The sequence below is a fragment of the Typha latifolia genome, chromosome 5, assembly GCF_019914945.1.
Source record: "Typha latifolia isolate L0001 chromosome 5, TyphaL0001v2, whole genome shotgun sequence".
Taxonomy (NCBI): Eukaryota; Viridiplantae; Streptophyta; class Magnoliopsida; order Poales; family Typhaceae; genus Typha; species Typha latifolia.
The window spans coordinates 14,556,732-14,571,929 of record NC_133090.1 but is presented as its reverse complement, the minus strand read 5'-3'; the positions used below and the strand labels follow the sequence as shown (position 1 = coordinate 14,571,929).

The window sequence follows — 15,198 nt, the reverse complement described above, 5'->3', positions numbered from 1 at the left end:
GGGACCCACTGATCCGGAGTCGTGGGGCCCAGAGAAATGTGTTTCGTGTGGTCAGATGGCGCGTGGTCGAGGGCAAGGGGAAGGGTCGAATGGCGCGGCCCACGTTTCGGCGGGCCGAGCCGCATGATTCCCACGTGCTTGTCCACGTAGCAGATGGCGAAGCGTTCCATAGAGCAGGCGCCAAGTCAGCACGCGGCTGCTTGATTTCAAGTAATTAGTAATCTAAGACTACTTATTTTAAGACTCGCAAGAATTAGATCGACTGTAGTCCACTGGTCGAATTTTATCCGCAAATATAACAAATATTATGCCTTCAAATTCCCTCTTTGATGTTGGGGTTACGTGTCGAATTTTACCTTAAAGTATTATATAAGTATAGTTTTGAATTATGACAAATTACAAATTGTTCGGCCGTAATTATGTTTAAAATTAAACTACTTCTAATTTATTTATTTATTTATATCATTTTCCCCCCCTTTGTGATTTAAATTAATATTAAATTATTAAAATCTTCATATAACTAATGGGAAAAACATAAATTACTATAAAACATTTATGAAAGTGTATTTTATTTTGATGAATAGAACATGATAAGTAAATTTAATACAAAAAGATAAGAACAATTCTGATATTTTAAGCTGTTAATTTTTGCAGTAGGTTAAACCATATGGGATGGGATAAAGTGATACAAATAAAAATTTAGAAGATATAATTTAATTTTAGGCATAACTATAAGGATAATTTATAATTTATCTTTAAATTAATTGTGATATATATATTTATAAAAAAATAGCTTAATCATTTAATCTATATACTTAAAGGGTTTATCGCTTATCGCATAATCCATATATATTTATAAAGAATTGTGAGAATAACTTTAAGTAATTAGTAATCTAATTAAAAGTTGGGCGGTGGATACCAAGTCATTATTGTAAGAACTAATTTTCTCGGTAAGAGCGAGACCATGCTTCTCTGGACAACTGGGTCAAGGCTCACTGCTTTTAATGTAGTCGATGATCACGATATTCAGTGCGCTAAGTGAGTCTGAGGTAACTTTTCTTCCTAGTACTATTAGTCAAATGCCTACCTACAATTCTAACTCCAGTAATTCTCAAGCTTGATGTGTTTAAAAGCTTATCTAAATAGTAGATAGAAGATTGTTTTAAGATATGAATTTAGATAAATTATATGAATAAAAGAAAAGAAAAGAAAAGAAAAGAAAAGGATGAATAATATATATTTCACTGGATAAATATATCCAGAACTATCGTATGATCTGTAACCAGTTGGCGAAATTTTCTGGGTTAATATGATGTGGTTTGCAGTTGAGGAGGCATAGGCATGTAGTCTGAGAGATTTATTAATGTACGTAATTAGTATATAGTGTCGTTTAGACAAGCAAGACAGCTAAAGCGTGTGGGGTGTAACGCGACGAAATGAGAGGTGTTGCAATAATTAAAATGTTGGGTATGTAATGAGGTTGATGATGTTTGCTTCTTCTCCCCAGTGATTGTGATGTCAAATCATAGTCCTACTATATTCTACGTGGAAGTTGGATGAGCTTAAAACTCTTATTCACCTTGAGTTAAATTAGATCAACCAAGAAGAAGAACCAATTCCAAGAAGAAATTCTACGTGGAAGGTGGTTTCAACTATATCTTGGTATGTCAACCAAGAAGAAGAACAAAATTATAGTTGAGTGCCCACCACAAATTGCTAATTAGTATCTCAAGTAATCCGAGGTCATACCAAACATGCTTTAAGTTTATATCTTAGCTTCAAATTTCTACTTTTCCTTTTCTTCTAGGAGAACAGAGATAACTCGATCAAAAGTCAAGATCAAGAATGTCTTAGAATAAATTACGACCAATTCCAGGTCCATTTGTCTGGGACTTTATTACTGTCTCAGCATATAGAATAGAATAATCAAGAGAAATAGCTAGGCATAATAAGTTCAAAGTCAAATGGTTTTCATTCGGCATTCAGTCCCTCAGAAATCAGCTGGAGATTGTTGTATATCTAAAATTTGCCAGCTTATTTTGCCTGGAAAAGAACATGGCAACTAGCAAATTACAATGTTCAACATCTATGTACTGTAGACAGCAAAGAGTTTGGTTACCAAGTGGCTGCCTTGCCCTTCATGGCAAGGCATGCCATCTTACCTGTAATCCTATTGTTTTGCTTCACATGAATGTATAGCATTTTCGCCTCAAAGCAATATCAAACAGAATTTATATTGAAATCTATAGAAATATCACGTTGGATAAATATCCTTTACGGCGTAAGTTACAACCCTAATTATGCACCAATTACTGCTTTACAGTTTTCTCCTGTCATCAGTAATCAATTGATGATAGAGTACTAAAAGATACTAGAAAATACAAATGTTGACATTCTTGTTGAACAACCAACAAATATAGTTCACAAATCTATGAGGAAATTTCCATGCTAACGAACCATCTTTGTTAAGTTATTTCCGTGCTTCAGCCTTCTTCTGTTCTTTGGCTGCAAAATAAGAAAGAACAATTTCAGTATATGGTTCAAGTCAGAACATGAAAGGACCGGAAGAAGGCCATGTTACTATGTGGGCATAAGAATTCAGAATATTGATTTGCGAGATGCACTCCTAAAACGAGAATATTGATTTACTATCTTACTATATTAGAAGGTAGAAATGAGAAAAATATAAGCAAAGGTTACAGAATATCTGCATAAGCACATGAGAACAATGGATTTGTCCCCATGGCTGCGGCCTGCAAGGGTCTGAAAGAGTATTGGGCTTCAAGAACTTATCGGGTCTTTTAAAAGAATGGCAGAAAAACTGGATTCAAAAGCAAAACCCTTGGTAAAATGGAATAATCAAGAGGATTTGTAGGATATCGCTAAACGATAGGCATTGCTTATGATAGGTACCTTATGTTACTGCTCATGATTACAGTTGCCTGATCTTTCATTATTACTGTTGAATGTCTGAAAACTTCACTCAATAACAACTATATGTAATTATTGTACTCATATCCTGGTAACTATGCAGGTAAATAGAAGAATATTGTACCAGCTTTTTCCTCATCCCGTTTCTTTGCTGCTTCAGCCCTTTGTTGTCGTATTAAAGCAAGACGTTCTGCAAACAAAAATAGTAGAAGGAAGCTTATGGTATTATGCAATACAGAAAATAAAAGGCACTTCATGAGAGATGATATTGAAGCATCACATGCATATTTATACAAACTACTTGATCTGAATGATAATTCCACTTAAGGATGCTAGGGGTCACACTACTGGATGTAAATGCATGTAGGTACCTTAAAAATACTTGTATGCATGTTCTGTCTAGAAACACAAGACGGAATAGTAATATGAAGGCAATTAAGAATATTATAAGAAATGCCATTAACTATACAACATTAAGCTTGCATTAAGATCATTTAACATTGCAAAAGGAGCCATTTATAGGAAGAAGGTTCTCTTGACATGTTCTTAGGAATAATAATCATATAGCCACATAAAAAGAGGAAGAAAAGATAGTGAGACAAAGAAATAAGACAGGTTTTCTAAATTTTTACCTAAATCTTTTCTAGCTTGGTCAGTTTTCCCTTGCTCCTGAAGCCTCATGTAACGTTCATGAGCTTTTTGTTTCTCAATCTCCTCCCTACAAGGTTAAGGTCATAACAATATTGCTGATAAAACAAAATAAAATCATGTGGGACAAAAACATCAAACATGCAATAATGAGCTAAAAATCCAAATGACATATACATCAACAAGTCTGAGATTTAATAGAGCCGACATGAATTTTGGCAACTTTACTAATATACAAGCAACATAATCATTTATCTCCAAAACTAACACATGAAGAAGAAGAAAAAGAAATAGCACCATGGATTGTATCTTGAAATAAGAGAAGTCAGTATGTTTATGCAGCAACGAGACATGCTAAGAATAATTACAAGCAAAAGAAAGCTACTTCATCTTGAAGGGAGGAAAAAAACCATAGATATGCTTATAGAGAGCAAAATAAATGAACTTCTCAGATTAGATAAAAGCAGGAGCTTCACTATATCCTAGATTCCTAATAGAGATGAACGTCCATAGGAATATGTACATAAATGTGCTCACATGTAAGTAAATTACAGAAGAAAATAAGTTATATGCCTATCAGCAAGAAGCCATGAAGTGCTGAATGATAGCCGAACACACCTTTCACGCCTTGAGAGTTCTGTTGTCCTATCGAGCTGCACCACAATGTAGAAAAGTTCATAAGATAGATGTATGCGAACTGATGGAAAAAGAAAAGTTATTTAGATTGATCTCCAGCAAACAAAACTAAAGAAGAGTTTGATTTGTCAGTCAAGAAGAGTTCATAAGATAGATGTATGTGAACTGATGGAAAAAGAAAACTTGTTTAGATTGATCTCCAGCAAACAAAACTAAAGAAGAGTTTGATTTGTCAGTCAAGAAGAATTGCATATGGTAATGAAAAATAGAAAAGAAACTGCTTGACGTACATCAACTTCTCTAGCTTTCATCATCTTCGGTTTCACCAAGTTTGGATTTGCGACTTCAATAATGCCCTGGGTACCTTTCTTTTTCTGTCAAAAGTATCACAGAAAATATTTAGATGCAGAAGTGCCGAAACATTAAAAAAAATTTATGTAATTGAAAATCAGATAAGGTCGAGGAGCACCAGAAAAGAAAGAAAGAACTACCTCTGTATCTTCTCCAGAATCATCTTCATGTTCCTCTTCAGATTCTTCCCTTACCAGATCTTCAGCTTCCTCTTGCTGAATTAATAAGAAGTGAAGGTTCCTTAAGTACAATCGTAATATCACACAGATAAACTTATCCGTGCCAGTAAACAACAGATGGTATTTCATATTAACATATCATAGAATAAATTAAGTTTCCAAGAAACTAACAACAAAGGCATAAATTGGTAGTAGGACTACAATCATTACTTTGATATTCAGACATGATGGCACACTGTGAATTAATGAGCTAGATACCATAGGATAAACATTGGCTGGAAAAGCACCTATTTTCACTTTTTCACTGCATACCATCTGAATTGTACATTGAGGTTTGATGGAGAAATTCATTCAAATTAATTCAAGAAACACCATGTTGAACCAACTTCATTTAAAGAAACAGCAAGTTGAACATCAGTTAAGGAGAAATTGCAACTGATCATCTGTGTGTGTGTGTGTGTGTGTGTGTGTGTGTGAGAGAGAGAGAGAGAGAGAGAGAGAGAGAGAGAGAGAGAGAGAGAGAGGAGAAACAATATGTTTCATATATATGCTGAATCAATTTCATTACAAGGAATGACAACATGAAATTTTCTTATATTGTTACTTAAATATAAGAACCACGGTAGTGCTGCCTCCATTTCTAGAAGAGGGCGTGGCACTAAGAGGATTAATAGTATATGCGTGTTGATGGAAAAAATATCAGCAGGTGAATTATTTTAGTAGATATATTTAAATAAAAAGAAGTGCAAACCTGTTTAAAGCTGCGTGGACGAGATGATGTACCAGCAGCTGCAGCATTTGAAGGGAAGATAGCAATTAGAAGAAACTCTACGTGTCAATGTAATCCACAAAAAGAAAAGAACTTTTACAAGATGAACATAGAATGAACAGCAAAAGCAACATATGCAGGACCAAGGACATCATGGTAATCCTCATTCCTTAAAGACTATCCAATTATCACCGAGCTTGACTGTCCAAAATCACAACCATTCGAGCACAGGAAAAGACTCTCTCGGTTATTAAAACCTAAAGAAGAAGAACTACCAAATGCTGATATAGTTCTACTCGCAGTCTTCTTTTTGTTCATTTTATGAACCCAACTAAGTTTGGTGCAACATTAGCTTGAACTTTGAAACATGAATCTACCCTTCTAACCGATTGATGCTGCTACAGTCCTTTTAAAGCCAACAAAATTAGCAAAATCAAAACTTTGCAACAGATATAACATGAACAAGTCACACTAGAACAGAGTCCTTTTGTCCAGAAATATCAATCTACAGAGTGAAATCCGAAATTGGAACTGAACCCTACTCCCTAGTAGACAAAGAAGAACAAGATTCGAGCGAAATCCACGGAGTAACACACAGCGAGAAAAAAGCACGAGCTTGGTAATCGAACCCTAGATAAATAATCCAAGAAGCAAATTTGACTCGAAAGTGAGACGGAGAAGGCTAATTAGTGCTCACCCATCTCCTCCGGCGTCGAGAAATTCCTGCGACCCGTAGGCTTGCCCTTAAACTTTCCTCTCCCCATGATCGAACGCACAGAGAGAAAAAAGCCTCTACTCGCAAGCACGACCGGAGAAATCAACTATCGAATTCCCAGAACCCTACAACTGACTCTAGTTATATTTATATCTCTCTCTCATCGGGTAAATCTATTAGGAATTATTGTTAGACTCGGAGTTGTATCAAAAAAGGAAAAAAAAAAGGAAGAGAAAACGAATCCTACCAGGTGATTGATTACGCCTGAGCCGTTGGATCTGCCCAATCGAAGCAGAAGGTGGTGTATTCGTGGCTGCTTGCATCTGATTCGAGTACAAGTGGCTTCATGGGAGGAGAATGAATTCTAACGTCAATCTACGGACTTTTCCACTAAAAAAAAGTAAAAAAAGAAAAGAAAATTATAACCTCATGATTTGAGGAGGGGAATTGAGTCCTTGATTGCCGAATCTAACACTTCTATTACTTTTAATATCGAATCTGCCGGCTCTAAGTATGGTCAACTCGGTGTCTCTTTTTATTTATTTATTTATTTTCTGTGACAGAAACTTAGTGTCTCTTTGTTTTCCGTATTGGTCCTTTAAGGGATTGTTTTAGTTTGCACCCTGCCTTGTCAAAATATTATATTTTGCTTCCTATATTCTCACTATGTTTAATTTGACCCTGTATTAGGTTACGCCTCCACAAACCATCGGCAACTGATGGCCAACGGAGGAGCGCCGGCGACGAACTGTAATCCTAAGTCCAGACCGAAGAATCCATCCTCCCTAAACCCTAACTGGGCGCAACTCCAAGAAAAGCTCAGAAGCCGCCGTTTGCCAAAACCCCTCGACCCAGATTCTAGAACCCCAGCTCTCCCCAGCTTAGGGAAGCGCAAGGAGAGGCCGGAAGCGGAGCCATCTCCTCCTCTTTCCTCCGGTTTATCGCCGACCTCCGATGACACCAGGTGCTCCTCCTCCTCTTCCTCCTCTGCTTTGTGGTCTAGCTCGATTTCTTCTTACCTCAGTCGCTTTCCGATGCAGCTTGACGCAGGCGTTGGCTATGGATTGCGAGATGGTTGGCGTGGGCCCGCTTGGGAACAAGAGCGCCCTTGGAAGGGTCACTCTGGTGCGTAATGTTTCTTTTCCATTTCGTTGGTCTCCTTCGGTAGCCTTTTTTGGGTGAAAGATGGTTACTTTATGACTGGCATATTGTTTATAAGTAGTTTAACCATATTGTGCTTTTCAACTTGGGCGGGAGTAGGAATTGTTAATGTTTCTCTACTTCCCTGGATTCTTCCTTATTCTCCGGCTCTCTGTCTTGAGTTCTCGTTATGTGTATGAATTAATTGTTGGGTTCATGGATGACATATCAGAAAATGGCAACATTATGTTCCTAAGATCAAATCATACTTTATGAAACATAAGAGTCGCAAAAGGATGCAGGAAAAGTTAATCTAAAAGATTCAAAATACTGAAATAGATGAATCCATACCTGAACTTCAAACAACATGACCAAGACAGGAAATGACTATCATTATCATCTTTACAGACTTATCTGATTATTCTTATATATATCGAAACTCTATATTATTTCAGGTGAATTCATGGGGGAATGTTGTATATGACGAGTATGTGCGAGCAGTAGAGCATATAGTTGACTTCCGAACAAATATCAGTGGAATTCGCCCTAAGCACATGAAGAAAGGTTGACAATCCACTATAACTGTTTTCCCCCCTTTTAGTGGAGATATAATTTTTTGATGGTTTTTGTGGATGCAACTAGCATGTGCATGTTGATCTCTAATTCTGTGACTGCAGCGAAGGAGTTTTGGGCTGTCCAGAAGAAAGTGGGTGAGTTGATTAAAGGGCGGATTCTTGTGGGCCATGCTTTGCACAATGATCTTAAGGTTGAGTATCGCCTGAGTTTATTTTTTCTCCAGTACAGTCTGGTGGTTAACCGATGAAAAAACTATTCAATTTCTAGGTATTATTACTAAGTCATCCAAAGAAGGACATAAGGGATACCTCATTATATGAGCCTTTTAAAAGGTTAGGCTTTATTTTCGTCTTATTAATGACTGTATTGCAGGCTTTAAGATTTTCATTAGCATGTATTGACATATACAGCTAATATATCAGGGAGGGACGGAAGAGAGCTTTGAAGGATCTTGCAGCTCAAATTCTTGGTGTCAAGATCCAACAAAATGAGCATTGTCCTGTATGTCTTGTAGTACCTTCTGTAGTTGGTACTTCTAGAATTGAAATCTATATTAAGTTTGTGTTGCATGGCTGGAAAATATTATGCTAGTCATTCCAAGGCATTTTGTTCCTTTTGCTCGTGCATGACCGCAAAGTTCACAATCTTGATCATCAGCATGATCCTTTGTTGCTATAAGGTCATCATTTAACCTCTGTTTTTCGATCAGTTAACTATTACAACTGTTTCCATCACATATGTCGTTATCCTCACAATGATTGCCGTCACCACATATGCTGTCTATGACAAACTATGATTGTCTGGCTATGATGTCTATCTGTAACATGTATATCCCTCTTGATAATGATAGCATCTTTTATTGTATGTACTTTTAAGAATGATATCACTATGGTCAGAAAATCAGAACTCCATATATTGTGGAATTAATTTTTAGCATAGTAGAATCACCTCAATTACTCTCTGTACTTTGTGATCTTGTTCTCCTCCCTTCCCTTTTGTATTGTTCTTTTTATTTGGTTTTGCATAAGACAATTTTTCTTGACATTTTAAAAAGCCCTTTTTGTCCTCAAATTGAGAATTTACAAGCTGTGAGAAGTTTATTGCTCTTGCAACCAAGAAAGATCTGGGCTATTAACATGTCTTAGCAATCATCAATTTGGTTTCCTGCAGATTCAGGATGCCCAGGCTGCAATGTTCATTTATAACAAACACAAAAGAGAGTGGGAAAAGAGCATCAAATCACTGTTCAGGTCCAAAAGGAAGTTATCGAACAGGCGCAAGAACAAACCAACAGAGGAGGTGAAAGCTGATGTTTAGCCAACTCTTGTTCGAAGACAGCATGGGAGCTGTCATTTGATGCAATCACCAGCATTTCACATACCAATTTCAAACTTTTGAGTAGTAACTGGAATGGGCATGCTGCTGATATACTGCCTGTTTCTCCTCAGAAGGTGCATTTTCTTCCTACCTTAGTTTCAGAGCGCCAGAGCACAACTTTCTGAATGCAGAGGAGGAAATCAGCCATTCCTGCATGGCTTCTGACCTTAATATTTGTTGTTCTCAGCTTTCCAAAGGAAATGAAATTTTGACAGTTTTAACTTATGCACACAGCAAATCATTAAAGTTTTCCCTAGTTGCTTTTATGTTCTGGAGGATTGGCAAATTAATGCTTTAGCGATCAAATATTTGTATGGTGATGTGAGAAATGACAGTCATGATGCTTTTCCAGTGGTAAGTTGTTCTTTACCAAACAAGCTGATCACTTATTCATTCATTAACAAAATAATAGATTAATCTTTGCTACATGCATGGCATTCATGAATCAGCTCATCAGTTCTATTCATCTTCTTTTTAACCAGGTTCAGACATTCGAACAGCCCCTGACAGCTGGGGCTTGCTCATTTAACTAGCTACTATAAGAAATTATCTAGATCTCCATCCATGGCAGTATGTACTGAACTTCAATCACTGGGCATAAGATAACTAAGAGGCAACACAAATTCAAATCAATACAAAGATGCCAGCTTAAGTAGTTAAAAAATATAGAGTAATCAATATATCAATCAACAGCAGCTCAATCTGAATTTTATAACTGACAAATAAGACAACCATAAGGCCATAAACTTGGAGCCGTATAAAGAAGCCAAATCATTCAAGTAGAAATAATGACAACCAAATTTATGTAAAATGTCGCAAATAGTAGGTAATTTTTATTACAGTAGAGCAGAACATCCATTCATGTATATGGGCACTGTCAAGCATTCGTAACAATATCCCAACCTAACATAATTGAATTTTTAGGTTCCCAAAGTTTTTCACGAGTATTAGAACTAATAAACCACAATGCATAACTTTATCATTGTAACAAGAACACAAAGTCTAGCTGTAGAGGCTAAAAACAACAAGAAGTGAGAGGAACAATATTAAAGTAGTTTACCTTAAGAAGAATTTAATTAGAGCATATAACAACTTACATTTGATATTGGCCTCAACTGGCCACCAAACTGCATGGCATTTTGTCAACTACAATAGTGGTTCTGCTTAATATGATTACAATCATTCTCATTTTGATTCCCCTAATAGCCTATACATAAGAGGAAAGGAGGCACATGCCAATCTCTATACAACCACGGTTATACTATGTCACCTGGCATCACGTTAAAGATATGCACCAAGTAGATGGCCAGATGTTGTGACCTCACTTCAATTACAATTTGCATGGTACTGTTAGTGAAGTTTATGTTGAGCAAAGACCACCTACTTCAAATGAAGCTCTCCTGCTGACCCTATATAATATAATTAAAAAGGATAGAGTCAATAGTCATGCTTGTTAAAGACAGAAAACTGAGGTAGATAACATTCGGAACTTGGCAGCCAGTAGATTGTCAACTGAAGTTGATTGAATCAGTTCCAAAATCTGGAATGAAAAAGGAAGCGGATCCAGCTGCCTCAACTCTCCTAACTTATGTAGCATAGTAGTCATTTTTGCTCTCAGAAGAATAAGGGTATTGGAGATTCGGCCCATATCCAGAGTTCTCATTTAAAGAAACCATCTGATCTAATACATGATAAGCATTTTGAGAATTTTCCTTCTGATTAACCATGTTGGAAGCGTAATACATATTCTCATTGACATCGTTGTAGTTGTTCTTTCCCCTGCTCCTGGAATTTCGTTTATTATCAACAGAATTGTCTGCATTAAGCCTTCCCATCTGCTGCTGCAGATCAACGAGTGAAGTACCGACTAATTTTGCTTTGGTACTTTTCTTTGTATCGACCAGCTTAAACTCTAGCCTGTATAAGGCAAAGGCATCACTATCATTGCTCTCATATTCAAAGAGATGCCACTCATAGTGGCTCAGCGGTTGCGGATCCATGTAGTAAGACCTTTTCAGACCTCCAAATTCCTTCATTACCTGCTTCCTAGATTCATGCCAACCCCTACCGCTGTAATCTGGCAAGGATCTTTGCTTTCGATTCCCACTCTCAAATGCCCTTCTTGGCTTGTCAAAGAAAAGCCATTCTCTAATAGATTCACCTTCAAGAACAGAAAGATCAAATAGCTCTGCAATATCACAAGACAGGCCAATTATTAAAGATTTTTCTTGCTAATAGAATCTAAAAGACATCGTTAACTAGCTGACACCAAAAAAATTGAAGATAAAAACCATACCAGGAGCATTCCATGGAGACTTTGCAGTAGCAGCGCCTTCACATACTGGAATACCAACATTTTTTCCTTGTGTCTTTGCAACAAGAGCCTCAAACAATGGACCATCTTTGAGATCAATACCTCCCGGGCGGAGCACTGGTGTCATTCCAGGAGGACCTTCATTAAATGCAAGATTAGCATGGAAGCTACTGCAATAATCATGACACCATTCTGATCCTTGTGCAGGACGAGGACAGTCCCAGAGAGCACACTTTGGCCTCAGAAATGCAGAAGGTGGAGGACATATTGTGGGTAGCAAGTCCGACATATGGGGAAACACATCACCATTATTTTGTTCATCGGTATTGAAATTGAGATATAGATTATGGGACACTTCTTGATGCATATTGAGTGATTGATATTCCAGATAAGTAGTCCCATCCAGACAATTTAGGACATCCCCATGCTGCCCGGTTGGAAGGTTGCTTTTGTTTTCAGCAAAAAGGAACGTGTCTTCCTTAAGCTCCTGGTTCACATAATAGTTCTGAAAGGAGAGCAAATTACATAACTAAATTGTAATAAATACAAGAGCAAGAAATTGAACAAGAATGCAAGAAAAGAGCTGGTAAATCACCAACCATTTCTGAAGAATAAGAAGTACTAATTTGCTCTCAGCTACCAAATTTTTTTTACAACAAGATCTAGAAGTAAGAATGCTATGTATACCTGGCAAAATGTGCCAGATAAATTGTGGAAATAAGAAAAATTAGTTTTGCATTCTTCAATTTATAGGCCTTATACATTCATGGAATAAATAAACATTATAAAGCACCACAACAGAATCTAGAGTGTAAAACTTTATATGTGCAAAGCAAATGCAAAATAATGTGTACAAGACAATAAAGCACCATCTTAAAATTTCTCTCTGAAGAGAAACGCAGAAATTTAAAGTCCTAATAAATTCTTACTCTATATGTAATATTCTTTTTAATGACTGAACTGTTGATAGATCAAAAGAAAATAAATTATTTTTTCTTCAGCTAATCATTAGTTTGATATCTAGAATCAATAAGATTGCATTCCACGTATTTATAAGCTTTTAAACTTCATACATATTCGAAAACAGTGACTCTTTTACTATGAAATCACAGTTTGAACAATATGATAACCTTATTTTCTTCTTTTCGAAGAAAAAATCATTCCACTGTATCAAGAATTAAAAAATTAATAAATCAAATCAACTTGAAACTTTATGGATATCTGCCTTTGCTTTGACATTTAGTGAATTTCCTAACAAATTACTGTTTAGTAGGGCTGTCAAAATAAACGAGCGGCTCGGACTCGGCCTGAAGCTCGAGTTCGGTTCAACTTGGTTAAAGATGAGCCGAGCTCAAGTCGTCGAAATTGGCTCGAAATTAATATCAAGTCGAGCCTCGAATCGGAGCTAGCTCGCCTGTGCTCGACTTGATAGGCTCGCATGAAAGGGTTCTTACAAAACCATATTTCCAAATGTCTAAATCCCATATTTGTCCCTGACCCGCCTCCTCCTCCTTCGGCATCGAATCAGCGTTTTGGAGGGCGATGATGCTGCCTCCTCCAGCGGCGACGAGGATGCGAGAGCTCCTTGATTCGCCCGCCGAGATGGATCCGTTTCTTCGCTGCCGAGGTGACAACGGCAATAGACGAGGGAATGAGGGCGATCGGATTGACGTTCCAGAGGGCGGTGATGCTGCGGCGCCGGCTGCCTCGTCCTCAAGCTACCGCGGTGCTCGGCTTCGGCTTGATCTAGCTCGGTCCAGCTCAATTCGGCTCGGCTTGAATGAGGCTTAATAATAGACTCATTTCAGACTCGAGCTCTGCTCAAGTTGAGATGCCGAGCCTGAGCCCAATTCTTAGGTTCGAAATTCATTTCAAACCGAGCCTCGAGCCGAAGCCGCCGCTCAAGCTCGTTTGGTTTACACCCCTATCGTGTAGACCTCTCCACAACATTCACGACCCTTGTTTAAGATCACAAAAGAGCAAAATAAGAATCTCAAAAATACGATATCATGGATGTGAAATTTGCTGATTCCAAAAATTCATCCTTTCACAGCCAATAACAAGGTCATCTAGATATACGCACGTGAAAATTCTTTTAGATCCTTCCAAAAGGTTCAAGAACCCATAAGTTAAAGATCCACTTAAGAATACAAAGGATTATATTTGAAAGCAGGTGCTTTTGTTGTATCATCCCAAGAAAAAGAAGAAGAGAATCTTTAGCATTTGGAGTATCTTTCATGATAAGCCAATGCACCTACAATTAAGGCAAATAAATATAATTGTTTTAACACAAATCACTCGAGTACGAAGGAAAGTCCAAATGCTTATAGGTTTATGCCCTTACGTAGAATATCCTACAAAATAACTTGTAAAATGGTCTTAGGCGCCCACCTTTGAACAAAAAAAAAAATGTAGAACTTTGCAGACAATAATTCATTTCAAATAGGAGCTTCCCTCAACCAGTGTAATCAGTCACCTGGTTGTTCTAATAAATAGTAACAGCAAAGCCTAACATGATTCTTATAACAAAATAAAAATGATGTGCCCTAAGTTTAATTCAAGGACCAAATAAACATATCGCATAAGTATAAGTCCTACATTGGGAAGTCTCAAGAACTGGAGTCAACAATAATTAAAGACCACAACAGCAGAATTAAGTTGTAGAAGTTATCTTACGCGAAACAGATCACAAGCATGCGATAAGAGAACACTGAATTGAAACTAAATCGCGATCAACTTAAAAGACCTCATGGAAATCAGCAGTTCCTCCTCCTCCAACGCCACTACGATCAGGTTGTCCCACATCCTCCACTTCATGCTTCAGATTCCCCACCGACATCTTACTCGTGGCATCATCCTCCTCCTCGCTGAGCTGCAAAAGCCTCAAAAAGTCCGACGGTGGATTCGACGAGACACGAGCGCTTCCCTGCCCAGAATCGAATGAATCCATCACCAAGTTACAAATTTTGACTTAAAGCCCAAAGGAATCAATGAACTTACGATCAAAGAGGAGGCCGGCGAGGGCTCGTTGAGCTCGGCCTTCCACTCGCGGAGCATCTGGTGGACCTGCTCTTCAAGGACGGCGACGTCGGCGGTGCGGCTCTCCTTCCGCGCCGATTGGAGATCGGAGAACATCTCCTGGAGGTCATCGACGCGGTTCTTAGCCTTGTCCTTGAAGAGCTTGTGCGACCCCGAGCGGCAACCCTTCCCCATCAATCCTAACTTTCCTCTACACCAAATCCCTCCGATCGCCCCCAAGTCGCTTGGAATTGCACAAGATTGGTAACGGAGGAGAAGGGAAAGGATCGAGATCGAGACGACTATAAAAGTGCTCGAGGATACGATCGAATCCAAATCTAAAGACGGGAGAGAGTAGGATGAGGAGGTAGGGGAGAATGTTAAGCTCTTGCTCCCGTTTAGTATCCCTCTCTTCTCTTCTCTTCTCTTCTCTCTCTCTCTCTCTCTCTCTCTCTCTCTTTTGTGAGTCACTTTTGAGTTTTAAGGGGTAGAGAGGGGGATGATTAGGAATGAGGCTTCTTAATCCAAAAATAAAAGAATAAGG

The 15,198-nt window shown here is 37.9% G+C and overlaps 3 protein-coding genes across 4 annotated transcripts; 1 reads left to right on the top strand and 2 right to left on the bottom strand.

Moving 5' to 3' along the window:
* Positions 1-2,218: 2,218 nt before the first annotated feature.
* On the bottom strand, positions 2,219-6,510 carry LOC140788260 (uncharacterized). The gene is made up of 9 exons (XM_073137440.1): positions 6,477-6,510; positions 6,212-6,402; positions 5,497-5,534; positions 4,707-4,781; positions 4,506-4,589; positions 4,198-4,232; positions 3,564-3,649; positions 3,056-3,121; positions 2,219-2,505 (listed from the first exon to the last, which is right to left on the bottom strand). Exons 2-9 carry the CDS (start codon positions 6,276-6,278, stop codon positions 2,471-2,473), a joined length of 486 nt encoding a protein of 161 aa, XP_072993541.1. The 5' UTR covers positions 6,279-6,402; positions 6,477-6,510; the 3' UTR covers positions 2,219-2,470.
* A 319-nt stretch (positions 6,511-6,829) lies between these two features.
* On the top strand, positions 6,830-9,673 carry LOC140788259 (uncharacterized). Of its 2 annotated transcripts, none has more exons than XR_012108995.1 (7): positions 6,830-7,193; positions 7,270-7,354; positions 7,825-7,933; positions 8,047-8,135; positions 8,213-8,277; positions 8,368-8,624; positions 9,116-9,673. XR_012108995.1 is itself a non-coding variant. In XM_073137439.1 (7 exons), the coding sequence occupies exons 1-7, from the start codon at positions 6,949-6,951 to the stop codon at positions 9,260-9,262; spliced, it is 819 nt and encodes a 272-aa protein (XP_072993540.1). In that variant the 5' UTR covers positions 6,838-6,948; the 3' UTR covers positions 9,263-9,673. The 2 variants fall into 2 exon arrangements, 1 of the variants encoding a protein (XP_072993540.1); XM_073137439.1 differs by having other exon boundaries at positions 6,838-7,193; positions 8,368-8,446.
* Positions 9,674-10,354: 681 nt separating this feature from the next.
* LOC140789243 (transcription factor VOZ1-like) lies at positions 10,355-15,144 on the bottom strand. The gene is made up of 4 exons (XM_073138857.1): positions 14,637-15,144; positions 14,383-14,562; positions 11,619-12,141; positions 10,355-11,510 (listed from the first exon to the last, which is right to left on the bottom strand). Exons 1-4 carry the CDS (start codon positions 14,847-14,849, stop codon positions 10,909-10,911), a joined length of 1,518 nt encoding a protein of 505 aa, XP_072994958.1. The 5' UTR covers positions 14,850-15,144; the 3' UTR covers positions 10,355-10,908.
* Between the last annotated feature and the right edge of the window lie 54 nt (positions 15,145-15,198).

What these genes read in the sequence shown, in the direction of transcription:
- LOC140788260 (XM_073137440.1), bottom strand. Translation starts at nt 6,278, where the DNA reads ATGGGGAGAGGAAAGTTTAAGGGCAAGCCTACGGGTCGCAGGAATTTC. An exon ending in CCAAGCTAGAAAAGATTTAG is followed by an intron (nt 3,122 to 3,563) that starts GTAAAAATTTAG and finishes TTTTGTTTGCAG; the next exon opens with AACGTCTTGCTTTAATACGA. An exon ending in ACGGGATGAGGAAAAAGCTG is followed by an intron (nt 2,506 to 3,055) that starts GTACAATATTCT and finishes CTTATTTTGCAG; the next exon opens with CCAAAGAACAGAAGAAGGCT.
- LOC140788259 (XM_073137439.1), top strand. Translation starts at nt 6,949, where the DNA reads ATGGCCAACGGAGGAGCGCCGGCGACGAACTGTAATCCTAAGTCCAGA. An exon ending in CCCTAAGCACATGAAGAAAG is followed by an intron (nt 7,934 to 8,046) that starts GTTGACAATCCA and finishes CTGTGACTGCAG; the next exon opens with CGAAGGAGTTTTGGGCTGTC. An exon ending in TTATATGAGCCTTTTAAAAG is followed by an intron (nt 8,278 to 8,367) that starts GTTAGGCTTTAT and finishes CTAATATATCAG; the next exon opens with GGAGGGACGGAAGAGAGCTT.
- LOC140789243 (XM_073138857.1), bottom strand. Translation starts at nt 14,849, where the DNA reads ATGGGGAAGGGTTGCCGCTCGGGGTCGCACAAGCTCTTCAAGGACAAG. An exon ending in CGCCGGCCTCCTCTTTGATC is followed by an intron (nt 14,563 to 14,636) that starts GTAAGTTCATTG and finishes GATTCTGGGCAG; the next exon opens with GGAAGCGCTCGTGTCTCGTC. An exon ending in GTCTCCATGGAATGCTCCTG is followed by an intron (nt 11,511 to 11,618) that starts GTATGGTTTTTA and finishes GTGATATTGCAG; the next exon opens with AGCTATTTGATCTTTCTGTT.